The 17663-nt window shown below is 28.3% G+C and overlaps 1 protein-coding gene across 2 annotated transcripts in view; it reads right to left on the bottom strand.

Annotated features, from left to right (window-relative positions):
- Window positions 1-5724, bottom strand: part of LOC100206282 (DDB1- and CUL4-associated factor 12) — a 44724-nt gene extending 39000 nt beyond the window's left edge. The window contains exons 1-3 of one of the 2 annotated variants that reach the window (XM_065816797.1): window positions 5599-5724; window positions 2714-3015; window positions 751-957 (exon numbers count right to left, since the gene is read on the bottom strand). In XM_065816797.1, the coding sequence (XP_065672869.1) occupies window positions 751-957; window positions 2714-2935 (429 nt within the window). In that variant the 5' untranslated portion in view covers window positions 2936-3015; window positions 5599-5724. The remainder of the gene's footprint in view (window positions 1-750; window positions 958-2713; window positions 3016-5598) is intronic. The other variant, XM_065816798.1, reaches the window with a different exon arrangement.
- Window positions 5725-17663: the final 11939 nt, after the last annotated feature.

Below are 17663 nucleotides of genomic sequence, written 5' to 3'. Positions count from 1 at the left end.
CCTTGTAGTACCGCGCTCAACTTGTTTCTCCGCGCAGCAGCCTTGTTTGTCAAGGTTCATGTTTTGGAGTTAAAGAGTTGAGAGAGGGTTATAACCACTATTAAAAAGCCTCCTCATCTGTAGTGGCTTTCTTGGCCTTGAGGAGGTGAATAACAAAACAAAAAAACAAAAAAAAAAAAGTTACTCAGAACAACCTATACACAATAAAATACACAATAAAAAACAACTATGGAAGATGACTGATCCAGATTATGCATGTTTATTGCAAACCAAAATATACAAGATCAACTAGAAATGTTTGGCCAAGGCATTTGTAATAATATAATTTTCTTAAACTGACTTATGGTAACTTTTGCTTTCAACTGTTGTAAATTAATATTTTATTTAGTTTATTAATAGAAACTAAATATTCATAATAGTTATCAGTACATTTATCAGACAAATTTAATAAAAAAAATTAATATAACTGCAAAAGACTAAATAATAAGTTGAGTGCTAACAGAGCAATTTAAATAGAAGTAAAAAGAGTATGTATGAGATTATAAAAAATTAATTCTCAAACAACTGAAATTGTTTTTTTTTTCCAGTTTTTAGGCAAACTTTTACCCTGAAATTAAAGATTAAACATTACATATTTTGTTTAACCTCTTAACAAACTTAAATTCAAAAACATCGACATTATTAAACAGTATTTGGAAACATTTTTTTAAAGTTTATTTGTACATAATAACTCAACCAATGAACACAAACCTCTCCAACAGCAATCGGCTCGATACCAGGAAGTTTATAAAATGCAACTCCATTTGGATTTTGAGCTCCTGTAGCAAGTCTTGTTGAACTTGGATTTATTGAAATGCTATGAATTCCACAATTCTTCTCAGGAAAAGGAGTTGTGCCAGAACCTTTCAGTGTGGGGATTTCCCACAGTTGTTTTGAAATGACATTTTGAACTAAAAGCTATTATACAAAAGCTATTACATATTTACAAAAGAAACTTATGGTTTTGAAAATAAAAACCATTAGAGAAAATTGAAGAAATTGTAAATACACTATTTTAAAAATATTTAATATAACTGTTAAATTTCAGGATGACTTTTTTTCTAAACACTCATAGCTGTGCATTTTTATTATATGGTATAATTTATGATAATTATATGATATAAATTTATATATGGTATATGATATATATTTTTTCATAAACTATGCCATACGAATTTTAAGTATACAAAAAATAAATGAAAAATTTGACAATAAAAACATTCTTTACAATAAGGTAGCTTTGACCAGGGAATTTTTTTTTTTTTGTAACAAAATAATATAAATTTCAAACAGAATTAAACTTTTCATATATAATATCATGTGTATATTCTGTATTACTGCTTTACAAAATTTCAACAATATTCACAAATAAATATTCAATAAAATAACTACAATAACTTATACAAATCATCATAAACACCATTAAAATGTCTGTGTTTTTTCTGCAAATATAAAAATTTAATGCCACATCTCCAATAGTTAGAATCATTTGTGTCTTCTATACTCATGTCACCTGCAACACTCTTTTTTCGAGTTTTCCTATTTCTGCTTTCACTTTTACATTTAAAAACCCACTGCATGCTGACTTGCAACTACCTGCAACTTTGTAGATGGATCAAAGAAACAAGTTAAACTTCATCCAGGCACAGCCTATTTTTGCTCTTGGAGTTTGCTGAACTTCACCTTCATCCATATCTCTTAAATAGCAATCTTACCTACATATTTACTACTACAGTCTCCTTTTTCCTTTTCAATACTACAAATAAAACCAACTCAATAGTGCACAATGCATAGCCAATATCCAGACTATTTAACTATTTCAGTCATTAATTTACTATTTTTTCATATCTGAATTCCACCTTAAAGAAATGAATTTTAACCTCTTTTATCACTAAATTACAACCCTGCTTTAAAAAATGATTATGAAAATTATAAACATATTGGTGTTTTTAAATTTTTAGCATTTTGGAATTTTTCTATTCTAAAATAATAATTTCACTTATTAACCAGGGTAGCTTTTTTATCTTAAAAATATCTTCACTTATTAATAAAAGAATGTGCAGATGCCTTTGTTGAGTATAATTAGTCATTTGAGTTTATTGTTTAATACTTTTGAATGAGCTTGTTAATGTTAATCTATGCTAGGTAGAGTTGTAATAATAAGTCATTAAAATCAAATTTTTTACATTTTCTAGATGTTAATAAACTTCCTTAACGTGTTAGAATTTTAATTATGTAGAAATTGCTACATTTATTCATTAACAAAAGATAAATTCAAAATAGATAATTATTCAAAAGAGAAAATTTCCTTTGCATCATCGTAACTTTTAAAAATAAGATTTACACTATTTAAAAAAAAAAATTATATACAAATATAGGAGTGTAAGAATGTACTAATTAAGAAAATACTAATTAGTGAATATTGATACAAAAAATAAGCATACATACAAATAAACTTTTATTAAAAAAATATATAAAATAATAGAAATGTTATATTTATACACAAACTATTAAACCGACTTAAGCCATTTCTAACTTTACCCATTCAAGTGAGATTGCTTAATCATTTTCAATTTTTTAATATTTCTTCTTGGTCTTAAATTTAAAAATAAATACTCACATCTTTGAAAATGACAAAGCTTCTCATACTACAGTACAAAAATATATATATAACCTTGTTGCATTTTGTACCACAAATCACATGTAGCTCATCAAGCCATTGAGCAGCAAATATCTTATCAATATTTCCAAATATCAATTCATTTTCTTGGATAGCTTGAGGAAGTCTTTGTGATATGCAACGAGAACGAACTGCTTCTACTAGCTTAGTATTAGAATACTCTTGTCGTAAGGAAATATATGAGAAGATATTGTTATTCAAAATTTGAGTCTTCATTCAAAAGTATACAAAAGTATAATAAGAAGCGAAATGCAAGCAACCAAGTGTTTCATTTGACTATTTTGAAATTGTTCTGTCTATAAAAATATGCAATACAAAACAAAATTTACGAAAATTTTTTTTATTGAGTGCATATTATGTTTTCCACATAATAAACAAATATATAATAGATGTATTAATCATATGATAAAATAGTAACTAAAGGATTTTTACATTTTTAAGACAACAACTAACTACTGTGATGTATCATACCAAATATTGTGGAAACTAGTTTAAATAATTTATAATCATGTTTCATTTTTATGAAGCATTATAATAAGTTGAAACATTTTCTCACCATTGGAACAGTGAAATATGAAAGTTTACAAGCTTACTTCTACAAGTAACATTTTTAAATATAAATCCCATTAATGAAATGGGTTTGCTTGGAATGATTTCATGATTTGGCATCAAAAGGTCTTTGTATTTAGGCTCATAATAGAGATAATGATCTGCCTTATTTTAAGGAAAAAAAGATAGCAGAAGAGACAATCACTACAAATACTTATTAATTTGTATGCAGATGTATTTTTATATGTTATAAGTGTATGCTGCATACAGGGAGACCAAATGGAGCATACCATTCAATGGCTATATACACATATAATATGCATACTGTATGCATATTATAGTATGCATATTGTATATGTATATTGAACGGTATGTTCCATTTGGTCTCCCAAGAAAATATTTTGTAGTGAATTTGCAGTGAACCTATGTAGGTATAGAGAGTTGTGTAGGTATAGAGAGTTGAACCTATGTAGGTATAGAGAGTTATATTTCACTATAGCTTTGCTCATTGGTTAGTGGAGCACTAAGGGGCATATGCTAAAAGTGGCCAGTTGATAACTTTCCAACATGTGATATGCTGTCATTGGACCATTAAAAACAGCTGCCAAAAGTGGCTAGCCACTTTTGGCAGCTGTTTTTAATGGTCCAATATCACTAATGGTCTACTAGGTGACCGATAAGTAAAACTACAGTGATATATATATATATATATATATATATATATATATATATATATATATATAATATATATATATACTATAGCATATTTATGTGAGTAAATACTCTGTTTTTTTGCCTCAGTCAATGTAGCAGTACTCCACTGTGAGTCAGGCTATTTGTCAATCGATATATGTACTGAAGCCCACGGCAGAAGGCTATTTCAGTATGACATCACACTGCTCACCTTCTTTGTCATGAAACAATTTTAAACTCAAATAAAAACATATATTAATTTTTAAGCCTTTATTTTTTCTGTTTTATTTTTTATTCATTTTATTATTTGACCTGATGCCTACCTATAACTAAAATTATTGTTGACCCCATTTTTCCTAATTCTGATGGCTGTTCGTATATATAGGCAATGCCTAAAATCTGGTTTGACCCAGCCTAAAAACCTAAATGCTGTCATGGTCCAACCTAAAAGCTGATTTTTTCTTTGTTTAAAAAAAAAATTATTTTTGCAAAGGGCACTTGTTTACATTTTTACTAGTTGAAGAAGTAAGAATTTTCAAATATGTATAAGGAAGAAGTTAGTAAAAAATTATTTAGTGTGTCTATATTATAAAATTTTACAGTTTATATTGCATTATCCACAAAAGTGACAAAAAAATTACAAAAACATTATGTTGGTGTGTGGGTTTTATATAAAACACATAAAATCATTTAATTTGCATCATTCAGGAAGTACTCAAATCAATAAAAGAAGAAAATTTGTGAAGACCCAACAAACATTCTATAGCGGAATTTTATTGGACTATTATTTAAACATTTTGATTGGCCCACTGTAATTTTGCTCATTGGTAACTTAGTGGATCATTAGTGGCAGCTGCAAAAAGTAGCTAACCAATGACTAGCCACTATATCACATGTTAGAAAGTTATCCACTGGCCTCTTTTAGCAGGTCACTAACCATGACTAATGATTAGTGATACAGGCATTTTGAATAGTTATTATAGACATTTTGAACAGTTAACACATATAGACATTTTGAACAGTTAACACATATAGACATTTTGAACAGTTTATTGTAGTTTTACTCATTGGTTACTAAGCGGACCATTAGTCTAATGGTCCACTAAGTAACCAATGAGCAAAACTACAATAAACTGTTCAAAATGCCTATATAGGTTCACACACACAAACACACACACACACACACACACACACACACACACACACACACACACACACACACACACACACACACACACATACACACACACACGCATACACACACACACACACACACACACACACACACACACACACACACACACATATCATACTTTTTTTGTGCTTTTTAATTTGAATATATATACACTAATTTAAACAACAAAAATGAAATACTTTTAACGGTGTTATTATTACTAAAGGATAGGTATAAAAAATATTAGGCAATATAAATATGTTATATTTTTATTACACATTTATATTATAAACTATTTAGTTTTATATTTGTTTTTCCCATTCTAATAATGGTAGTCAAAATGTTATATACAATGTACACTGCATAGATGCTCTGTAGTATAGAGCATCTTTTGAAGCGAAAAATTAAATCAGAGAAAAAAATTAAAATAATGAAAAATAGTATAAATATATAAATAAAATACTTATAATAAATGTTATGTAATATGTACGTCTTCAGCTAAAAACACAAAAATGTTTTGTTTGTAAAAAACGGTTTGTCATCTACCATATTTGTTATGATATATACAATTGAATTAACGGTTTTGAAAAGTCTTTAAACGGGTTTTATATAATCCGGAACACTGCTTTGTCCTTAGCACAGTAATTTTTGAAAGCGTCAGAACAACAGATCAAAATGGCACCAGGATCATAAGTATGGTGTATCTGCGAAAATTTATATATTTTTATCTCTGCTCACAGTAATAATAATTTGATTATTGAAAATTAATCGAGTACTTGCCAATGTGTTACAGAGCACATTGATTTTTTTTTAACTTTTTTATTTTTTAACTCTCTTTTATTTTTAAAATTGTAAAATGTTCTGACAATATGATTATCATTCTTTCAGAAACCTTATTTATTTGTTTTTGGAAAATATTACATGTACTTTACGAAAAATGTAAACAAAACAGCAACAACAACAACAACAACAAATTACTGCTACTAATAAGTTCTACGTATCGATATAAATTCTGCCTAAAACCATTAGCTGTAATATCCGTGAATAAACAAATTGGTTTATCGGCGTTTTCCGCCGGTCATATTTTTGAACTATCTGCTTTTTCCGGGCCCTAATTATTTAAACTATCTGTAACCTTCACGAGAAAATCCTGTCGTTTATGTTAATAACTGTTTATAGACAGAAATACTATTAAAACTAACTTTTTTACTCAAGTCAAATCAAGCTATATAAAATTAAAATTAATTTCTTAGCAGTTCCTGTTATTTAAACAATTAATTTAATTATATATACTCTCATTCTTATTATTAATCTTATTTAATTAAAATATTTTAAATTCAAAATATTCAAGTAGAGTGTTTAAAAGTTCTTTATAGTTTTGTTAATGTACATTGCAAAAATGTTTGAGATTAGATTAAAATTAAACTGGTTGAATTAGGAAAAGAATTTTTTTTTTTTATGCAGTTCCTTGACAATTTTTGAATGTAAAAATACAGTTGGGATAATTAATATCGTTTGTGGTATTTATGCTATCTGTTTATTTAAAAAAAAACATTGTTTTTAATAACAGCACTAAAATTACATAACTCACAAAATTTATTATGAATATTATTATTAGATCGTTTTCAAACGAATACATGTACAAACGCAAAGTCGTATGAAAAATCCGAATATACTTTAGGCATCTTCATTAACTTATCAAAAGCTACTGCTACTATAAATCACTAAATTCAAAAACTAGTTAATAATAGATAAATTGTAACTAAATAATAAAATAATAAAATTATAAATTATAATAGATAACGTTATGTTATCTCATTCATTCATTATCTCTCAAGTCACCTCGTTCATTTTTTCTTTTTTTTGTGTTATTTTTAAAATTGTTTTTTTTAAAGTTATTGTTCTTTTTTTTATTATCATTATTTTTTTGGTACTATCTATATTAATATAATTTTTTTTTTACTTTATTTGTTTATTTTATTAAAGTGTCACTCCATTGACTAGTTTTTAACTATATGAGTGACACCGAGCCTAATTTTGTAAAATTATAAGTAAGTCTGTAATTTTTGCAATTTTATGGTTAAATAAATGGATAAACAACTAAAAAACAGAAATATTATGGAATAACTTATTCTTAGAAATTCTTATTGATGAAAATTTATCCTGGCTTCCCTAAATTAAATATATTTAGTCAAAAATTGCCAAAGCTATTTGAGTGATGTATTGAGTTTGCTAATATCTAAGTATGCTATTTCTCAAATTTAACCATGAGCGAGACTAGGTTTTTTCAAACCGAGACGAGTAGTTATTACTTCTCGTGAGACCGAGACGAGTCGAGAAATTTAACAATTTTTGAAAACAAATTTATTAAAATCCAAGTAAAAAAAAAAAAATGTAAACATGGTTTTGACAAATAGACACAAATGACATTTGTCAAATGTAAACAACTTTTTCAAATAATAATTCAGAATTTTTTTGCCAAACTTTTCCAACAAGACAATGTTTTCTCTGATTAAGATGATTTGTTCTACTTTTTCTGGGTGTAAGTTGTGTCTGGATGATCGGACGACATTTCCACCTGATCTAAAAACTCTCTCTGATTTAGTTGAACTTGCTGGAATAGCTAAAATTTGTCTAGCTAATGAAGAGAGTTCTGGCAAAATATTTGAATGCAATTTCCATCAATCAAGAATCGGAAAGTCTTTTTTGGCATCAGGGAGATATTCATACTGGCACATTTTGCTTAAAATAGGATTCAGTTCAGATGTTGGCTCTTGTGTTTCAAGTCTGACGTTTAACTTGCGCTTCAGCTTTGAATTAGGGGACAAATCTGCTGAAAGGACTCTGGCAACAGGTTGGCACTCAACATTATCTTTAACCTGTGAGGCTAACCATTCTTTTTTTGTTTGAAATTTTTTGAAGAGCTTCAAGTGAAGTCTCTTTAAAGCAGGATTTAAGTAGTTTACTGCAGCACTTTTATTTGTTTTTGCCAAAAACAAATTAAATTTTTAATTAGATTTATTAAAATCACGGAGTCAAAATATTAATTAATTAAAAAAACAAATTATTAAGCATTTTGTAAATTATAATAATTTTTAATTTGGAAAGTAATATAATATTTAAGTCTCGTTCTACTTCTCGCGAGAATTTTCTATTTCTCGTTTCTCACGAGAAGTCCCATTTCTCACGAGAAACAAGAACGAGACGAGATCTCGCTCATGGTTACTCAAATTGATATATTTTGGCCAAATTCACTAGTACGTCTTAACTACCCCAATATACCATGGGCAAGTCCAAAAAAGGGTTAGGCTTTAAAAATACAATGGCAGGATGATATTCTTTAAAAACAAACGTGAACATGCAAAACCATTTATGAAAGATCGGAAAGTAATGGATGTGTTTGATACGAATTGTTATCAACATATAATTTTTATGTATAGATTTTACAATAACCTCATTCCAGCAAACTTTGATAAGGTGTTTGAAACAAAATTTAAATGAAAAGTATAATCAAAGATCAAATGTGAACAAAATATTATAAATTTATATTTTCTCTTATTTCTTCTTTTCCTCTGAACTTATAAATTTCCTCGCAAACGTAACAACTCTCACAATATTATAAAGCAAACTAAAGGCCTAAAATATGGAACGGCAGTCAAAAAGAATATAAATATTTGATGAAGTCTTTAAGTTCATTTAGTTTTCAAAAAAAAAAAATTCAATCTGATGATATTAATAAAATTTTTCCTTTTTTTTTTTCAGTTTTTTAGTTATATTTTAAAGAACTTCAACAGCAACTTTTTAGTTATTATTATTTTTGTAATTTATTTATCTCTTACTAAGAGTTTTATATCATATGATATATTATTTTAATTTTTATAAAGAGGCTCTTCGGTTTTTTTAAAAAAACTACACTTTCAATCGAAAAAGTCGGCTTTTTAAAAATCTCTAGTATTGCTTTTTTTCAAAACCCAAATCGGTTTCAGCATAAATTATATAATTATATAGATATACTGAACCTAACTGGCAAAAAGATGACGACGAATCCAGCCATTTTTTAAATAATTTTTCAAAACTAAAGTAGTAAGAAGTTTACAGCATTGAATACGTATGAATTTGTTTTTTTTACTAATACGCTTTATTGAACCGTAAAATTATTTTTTTGTGTGGGAAATTGTGACACTTTAAACATTAAGAAGCATGAAATTAATTGGATTTTCAAAAAACCAAAAATATATTTTCGTTTTTTAAAAAACCAAACTATAAATTTCATAAAACCACCTCTCATGCACAGTAAGTAAGTAAATCACATTGAAAATTTATGGAAGAAAACATTAAAAATTATAGGAATTTTATATAAAAAGCTTTTTGAATAAGAAAACTTTAACTCAATTAATACTTTTTTTTTATTAAAAGCTATATTAACTATTCATGTTTTGTATAGGTTTGTGCAAGCTATCACATCAATAAAAGCAAGCTTGAACCTCTTTAAGTTTGCTTATATTGGTGTGAGCTTACATATGTGATAATGTGATGACTTACGCATTTTTATTTGTGTTCAAATCACTTTTTTTTTCAAAACTCTAATTTGAGCGTTAATTGAGTAAAATTTTGATCCTATAATGCGCCAATAAAAGCACCAGTAGAAACGAGAACAACTTTGATAATTAACTTTGTAAAAATTGCTGCAAGTTTAGTCTATAGCCACACCAAACTCTGGATGGAGGCTCAGATAGATTAGTTTACTAATTTATGGTAGTAATACTTTAAGTTTAGCTAGATTTTTGCAAGTTATACCTTCTAACGCTTTCAATTACTCTAATGTTTACTGATATTTTCAAAATAAGGCATGAGTGTTCTACTATGTAATTCCAACAACTTTGTTGGTTTTACATATTAGTTTTACTGTGTAATACTTACATAGTAGTTCAACTGTGTAATACTTACGTATTAGTTCAACTTTGTAGTACTTACATAGTAATTCTACTATGTAATACTTAGTTCTGTCTAAGTATTACACAGTAGAGTAGTTCTACTGTGTAATACTTAGATAGTAGATCTACTGTGTAATACTTACATAGTAGTTCTACTGCGTAATACTTACATAGTAGTTCTACTGTGTAATGCTTACATAGTAGTTCTACTATGTCAAACCAACAACATCGAGGTCACAAATTCAAATTATGCAAGCTAAAGTGTAATTTCGATGTCTGCAAATATTCTCTCTCCCAAAGGGTTGTGAAACCTCTAGCTCTGAATTTATTCACAACCATTAGGGAGAAAGAATATTTACAAACATCGAAATTACACTTTAGTTTGCGTAAATGTAAATTTAGTTGTGAGAAATGATATATTTGGGTAAACTTAATTAGCGCATATTAACCAGCGTTGTTTTGTGAAAAAAATTTCAGCGCTAGAGATTTCACAAGCTTTTATTCAAACTTTTTAATATAGACCCAGTGCCGGGTACCCGGACATGGATCCGGTATTTTCTTCCTGGTACCCAGAATTGGGTACTTGACATAAACTGGCTTCTTGGTTTGACTTGGTTGTCTGGTACCTGGTTTGACTTGGTTGTCCAATAACGTAAAAATCTCAGCATACTAAGGTAAAAACTACTTTATGTCATAATGCATAAAATGCTTAAAAAAGTGCAAAATCTTGTTAAACGGTTACCAGTTGGGAAAATAAATAAAACAAAAATATGTCTCTGTTAAAGCATTTTCTTTATTGACTTGTGAATCCAGATTTTAAAATTAAGTGAAAAAGTAATCCTTTTTTTTTATATTTTATTGTAGATTAAAATTTAAACCTTATTTTTTACATTTTATTGTAAAGATATAGTATATAGTTATAGTTTATAAAATAATTATTCAATGAAAATTTAAGTTATTACTTTAAATTATTTGTCACCTAATATAAACACTCAATAAGTATGCGTAATACATTATTTCCCCCAGCTTCACTTCACTTCTCAAAATAAATAAAGTTTATATATGTAAATGATTGCTAAATATGAGTGCCTCGGGAGCCCCTTAATTTACTAATTATTAATAAATAGCTCAATATACTCTTTTTGCAGTACAAATAGATAAAAAGACTATTTTTAAATTCTAAAATTTTTAATATGTTATTATGTTATTAATATGTTCATTATAAACCGTAAGCTCAATATGCAGCTTACGGTTTATAACGGTTATGCAGCCAACAAATTTTCCTTGTATTCTAGATTTTTGTTTCAATTATATCTTGACCAATGTTGATGCAAATCTTAATAAGAAATTTTAACAGACTGTTCACTATAGAGCCCCAAGAAAGATTCTTAGTAACTAATAACACCTTTCATTTGGTAGAAAACGGTGTGAATTTTGAGTGTTACACTTGCACCAGTTATCATTAAGAAACACATTTTTAAATTTTTAATTTTTACAGCGAAGTCCGGCTGAAGGATGCAAGGCAAGTCTTGACAACTAAATTGAAACATTAGCTATGAAAAAATGTTGAGCACAAAGTTTGTCTTAGCAAGTTGCTGCATAACATTCAAAGTTTTAAGAAGCTTCCTCCATCCGTATCCCTCAAACTGGCCCCATGATATGGGCTTAAATGAATGTCGAAGGCTGGTGGCCACTTATCAGGTACTATCTTAGCAGTTTTAAAATTATTAAAAAATAATTGAAAGCTTTTAAGAGGAGATGCAGTTCTTTCAGTGGGATAATTTATATAATCAGAACATTGTCAGGCCTGTTGACAATTTGCCTTCAAATGACATTGCCAAACAGCTTTGCATTAGCTCAACCCCACCGGATTGCTGAAAACTCTAAACTAGATTTGATTGCTTAATCAGTTGATCGTTTAACCAGTGTTCGCAAGTTTTTGGAATGGGTAAAACACATAAAACACAAACAACATCAAATAATATGCATAGCTTTTTCTTTTTTTGCTGAACTAGATAATTCTTCTTCATAAATTATATTTACAACTTTCATATAACAAGTTAAAATTAGTTTCACTCCATTTGCATGGATCAGTGACCAGATTTGTTCAATATTGGAATAGATTTCTGGAAAATCCTCTAATACTTCAACAAAAGTTTGTTTTTCGACTTCAGTGTCTTTGCCTTTCAATTTTTTGAGCGAGAGGTTGTTATTGAGGCAGTGAGTCAGTTTCATCACTTAACACAGTATAGAAAATAGAGAACTTTTTTCAGAAAGTTTTTGCAAAATTTTTAAATTATTTTTTTTTAAGAAAATAGAAACTAATCAAAAATTGTAATGATATTAGTTAGGTTTTCTGAAATCTTTCTAATTACTAAAGATTCAAGAATTTATTACAATATATATGTAATGAGATTTCACCGCGGTTTTGTTGTATGGGGAAACCCGGCTTTTGCTTCAGCAAGTTGAATAGTTTCTTCCGGGGATGATTCTTTATTAGAAATAACTGAAGATACAATTTGTTCTGTTGCCTTGACAACTTTTGCTGCTAGGATTTGAAGATTTTTTTTTAATTTTAATTGAGAGAATTGATGGTGCTAACTAAATCTTTTAATAAAGACCTGAAGCATGTGCTGAAACACATACTTGGTTCTTTCTCACTTGTTTGCTTTTTAAGGGTATGTTTTTCTTGCAGCCTTAAACTACTAACTTGACTGATAAAACAATTACACTTTGTGTCTCTTGTTTCAGATCTCACTTGCATCAAACCAAACAGAGACAGGTCTCACTTGCAAAAAATCAAACAGAGACAAAGAGAGGAGTGCAACTTCTTTCCCCTCTTGTTTCGGCACAGAGTAGTTCTGCAAAATTTGCAGAGTCCGTTTGTGGTACCGGAGAATCACTGATGTTGAGTTTGGTCTAGAACGGCTGACATATTTGATTTGCTTGGAAAGCAGTAAGCTATCTTAAATTTTTCCCAAGCAGAGCAAGCAGACAAAACTTGAATTTTTGCTTGACTTGGTGTTGTGAAAAATAAATACAATAATAAAAAAAACTTAACCTATGACATAATAATTTCTTTGTTTTTGTTTTGGACATAGAGAAAATTAAACAGTATACTTGAAATTAAAACTTGAAATATAATATGAAAGATTTAAAATTAAGTTAATGATATGAAATAGTTGAAAAAGAGATATTAAGGCATGAGTAGCATTAATACCCTTTAATAGGTATAAAAATTATGGATAAAAACTATTTTTAATTATGGATAAATAATAATTTATTATGCTAGCAAAAAGAGTGATAAAGATAAGAGTTGCATAAAGTTTTCTTCAAAAAAGCTTTATAAAAATCTGGATGTTCTGGAGCAAGATTTTTTATCATCATTAATCAGAGTATATGCAAAACAATAATTATCGAGAGTACAAAGTAAAGTTGATGAGTCGCATAACCAATCTAAACAATAGTCATCTTTAAAGAACTGCTAATAGAATTTGATTAATTAGACATCGGGCAGCGGAAAATCATGGCTTACGGTTTATAATAAACGTTTAGACTATCTTAACCCTTAAATGTTATCATTTTATTAACATGTAAAGTGTGGTTCCGATTCTACAGGTGTTTGTATTGACCACTATGAAGTTGAAAACTATAAAGATGATTAATAATGTAAGGGAAGTTCGTGTACCTAGGGCCATATTTACCTTCTTTATTGTATTTAGGGCCGTATTTTTTCAGTTTTCAAATTCAAAGCCCCAGACTTATTTTAAAATAGTGAAACTGTTATGATCACTTCTCTATTCTAAATTACTTTGTATTAATATAGGTATAATGACTTAAATTATGAAAGTTCGTGATGTAGAAGGGTTTTAAAATTTGTACCCCTAGGTACAAGCTTTTTTTAGTTGTACCTAAGGCCACTAGCTGTTGTACCTATGGCCGCTCTCTGAAACATATGTTTAACTCAAATTAATAAATTGACAGCAAAGATAGACGCATAAATTTGATTAGAAATATATTTAATCTTAGATTGTTTTCAACAAATTTATCTGGTGTTACTTGATTGCAACACTTAAATAAATAACAAAATTTACAAACAAGTCTACGTGTAAAATGGTTATTTCAAATCAACAGCGAGAAAAAAAATTCAACACTAATTAAAATTTAACAACTAACCTCGATAAGACCCTAGGTGCAAGCAAACGATATGGTCCTAGGTACAAGTAAAGAAAAAAAAAGCCTCATAAAAACGTCATCTTTTAACAAACCTCGATTGAGAAGATACAGGATATACAAGAACTTATAGAAAAACATTTTCTCTAGGATTGGGGAAACAAGGAAAAAGAAGAAACAAAATAAGAAAATCTAAGATAAAAGCAAAAACAATTTACTTGAGACCATCAAAAAACGCTTTTCGATTATAACTTGCTGTAACAACGCTCTCTGAGAATCAAAGTTAAATAAAAAAATAAAACTTTTTATTACTAATTACCTAAATAATAAGCATTACTTAGAAATTTATAGTTTTCATATAAAGTGGGGTTGCCCAAGGTAGAAGGAGGCCGTTGGTACACGAACTTCCCCTATAATTAAGCGCAAAGTTTTTTTTTTACTACTCATTTTAACAACAATTTTAAGTTATTATAAAAAGTTAAAAACTTTTTTTCTAGATAAAAAATGCAAATGAAAACTTTTTACTCCCAAAAAAAACTTACCCCAGATGCCTTTTTAATAAACAGCTTATAGATCATAAAAAATGATAACTAATTAAAAAAAAAAGCTACCTTGAAATAGTAAACCAAATGTGACTGGGATGTTAACAATAATTTTTTTCTTCATGCGACCTACTAATACGCATAAAATATACGGTTGGAAATTTAAATTTTGAAACAATCCATTGTGGGGTAAAAAGTTTTCGAAATTGGCGATTAAGGGTGTTGTGATTAATCATTTTGAGAAACTTTTGGTTAACGATTAATTGGTTTAAAAAAAAACGATTAATCGATTATTAATCGATTAATTTATGAAAAATAAAGTTTCCCTTTAATTACACAAGAAATAGTATTATTTGAGTTTTTTTTAATATAAATTAATTTTGTTTCAAAGTAATAAAACAGTCCACTGTAATAAGAATGGTTATAATATTATAATTATTATTATAATAATATAATTATTGAAAACATAATAAGTTTTATAACTAAATCGTAATACATTAATGAAAAACGTTTCAGAAGTTCAAATATAAGTTTTATAAGAAATTTTTAATATTAACAAGTTTAAATAACGTTTATTTTATGTCCATTTTGTTTCTGTAAAAGATATGAGCGAAGAAAGCATAAAGAATCAATAGTTTCATCATTTAAGGATGTTCTCAATTTAGTTACAAAAAGCCCTGCCGCACTAAAACATCTTTCAGCTTCAACCGACGATGGTGGAATAGTTAACAAAGCATTGTACATTTGTTCAAATAAATGACTTCCACTTCTTTTGTTAATTTTTTCAAAAATGCTCATTTCTTTTTTGATAGATAAAACGTTGTTTTGAAAATTTACTACAGTTGAAACATAGGTGGTTTTTTTTGACAAAATGCAATTCAATTCTTCTTTTTTTGTTATATTTTCAGTACATTCATTAGTAGCCTCATCTTCTTGATTTAAACTATTTTCATTAACATTCTGATCAATGAGAAATAAACGATGAACAATTTCTTTAATTGTTAGAGCAATTTCGTTTCTTGTTGGTCGTTTTAATATTGCATTTTTTTGTGTAAATGCTTTTAGGTAAGTGTTGGGATCATCTAAATATTCTAACAAGTCTTCTACATTAATAATTCTACGTTCAAATATTCTTTTACTTACTGCTTCATGGAATTTCATACCAGTTTCACTTGATTGAGTTTTCAATTTAGAAAGTAAAAATTCAAATATTTTTAAAGCATCAATTATATTGCAATCTCGCCTTCCCAATGCAAGTGAACTTACCTCAATGATTTCTAATGATTCTACAATTTCCTCAACCTGCTTAATTTCACAATTTGTTGGATATAAATGAATAACTGACAAATTTATTAGTACTGATTTTTTATTTCTTTTAACTCCAAGAACCGCTTTAACATTGCCAACATTGAGTTCCAGCGTGTACGTACATCAATTATCATCACTTTTTCCTTTCTCAGTTTTTCTTGACACTCTCTTTGCAGGAAATCATTTTTTACAGGTGATTTTCTAAAAAAACGCGCAATTTTTCTAATTTTATTTATTGCTGATGAAAAATCTTGAACAAATTCGATTTCATAATTGAAAGGAGCTACTTCAACCCAACTTTGTCCTTCGCTTTTTTCAAAATCTTCCTCATCATCATCACATTCGTCACTTATTGAAGAGTTATCAAGTTCTGTTTCAAAATATTCGTCATCAGGTTTTACTAAATTTGTATGATTAGCATATAAAACATCTACCACAGCCAAATGTATGCCATGACTATGACAAATTTGATGATAATTACCCATCAATCGTCCCATTTTTTTCATTACAGACGAACCATCTGTTATAACAGCAATTATGTGGTTTTTGAGCTGCAAACCGAACTCGCCTAGTTTTTTAAAAACAATCTCAACTGCCTTGGTAGCTGGCATTGTGTCTTTTACTCTGATCATACCAATACTAATCACAATTCCGTTTTTCATATGGATATTCATACACATATAACGTCTGTTTTTTTTGGAACTCCACTCGTCTAATGATAATGAAAATCTCTCATCATCTTCTATTCTCTTTTTTAAATCACTTTTTAATTTTTCTTTAATCTGGTCAGCATACTCAAGTGTAATACTTTTAATTCCTTGTCTTGTTGATGGCATTTTTAAACCTTTAGCTTTCCATCCTTTGATAATTTCTTCACTATTTGCTAAAGTTGAAAACGGTATTTTATCTAAAGCTGTTAATTTTGCAAGAATTAACCCAGGACAAGAATTTTTTTTTTGAAAATAGGATGAAACTATCTTTTGAGAATTACTTTGTGCAACTAGTGAGCTTCCTGAAGCAGGCTCTAATAGAAAGTCGTGTTTGTGTTGCATGTGGTACATTAAGGATGTAGTTGATAAATGCAATTTAAATTTGGTGTCACAATGCTTACATTTTAAAGTTCGTGAATCGTTAATATTTTCTAAGAAATGAACCCAAACCTTAGACTTTCTTTTTTTTGGCTGCACCCATATATCATTGCTGTTGCATATATTGTCAGATAAATCTTAAAATTATAATATAACTTATAAAAAAATTTGTAAGTACATTATAATTCAAAACAGAACACACATTCCCACGAAAATACATTCAAAATAACAATTTTAAACTCTAAGAATATTGCAACATTTACAAATAAAGTAAAAACCTGTTTGAAATATTTTGAATGTAAAAGACCAATGATCCTCTTAAAGCAGCCTTTTGTATTCCTAATGATTGCCGTCTTAATACTTTACTTAAGTTTGGTGATATGCGACTTGAAATGGTGATATGGTACTTGAAATGGTGATATGGTTCTTGAAATGTGTTGTAAAAGGGGAAATGAGTTAATTATTTATCTAATGATACTGAAA

This window comes from Hydra vulgaris, chromosome 13, assembly GCF_038396675.1.
Source record: "Hydra vulgaris chromosome 13, alternate assembly HydraT2T_AEP".
Taxonomy (NCBI): domain Eukaryota; kingdom Metazoa; phylum Cnidaria; class Hydrozoa; order Anthoathecata; family Hydridae; genus Hydra; species Hydra vulgaris.
Note: the sequence above shows the minus strand (reverse complement) of the source record. Positions and strands in the feature narration are given on the sequence as shown.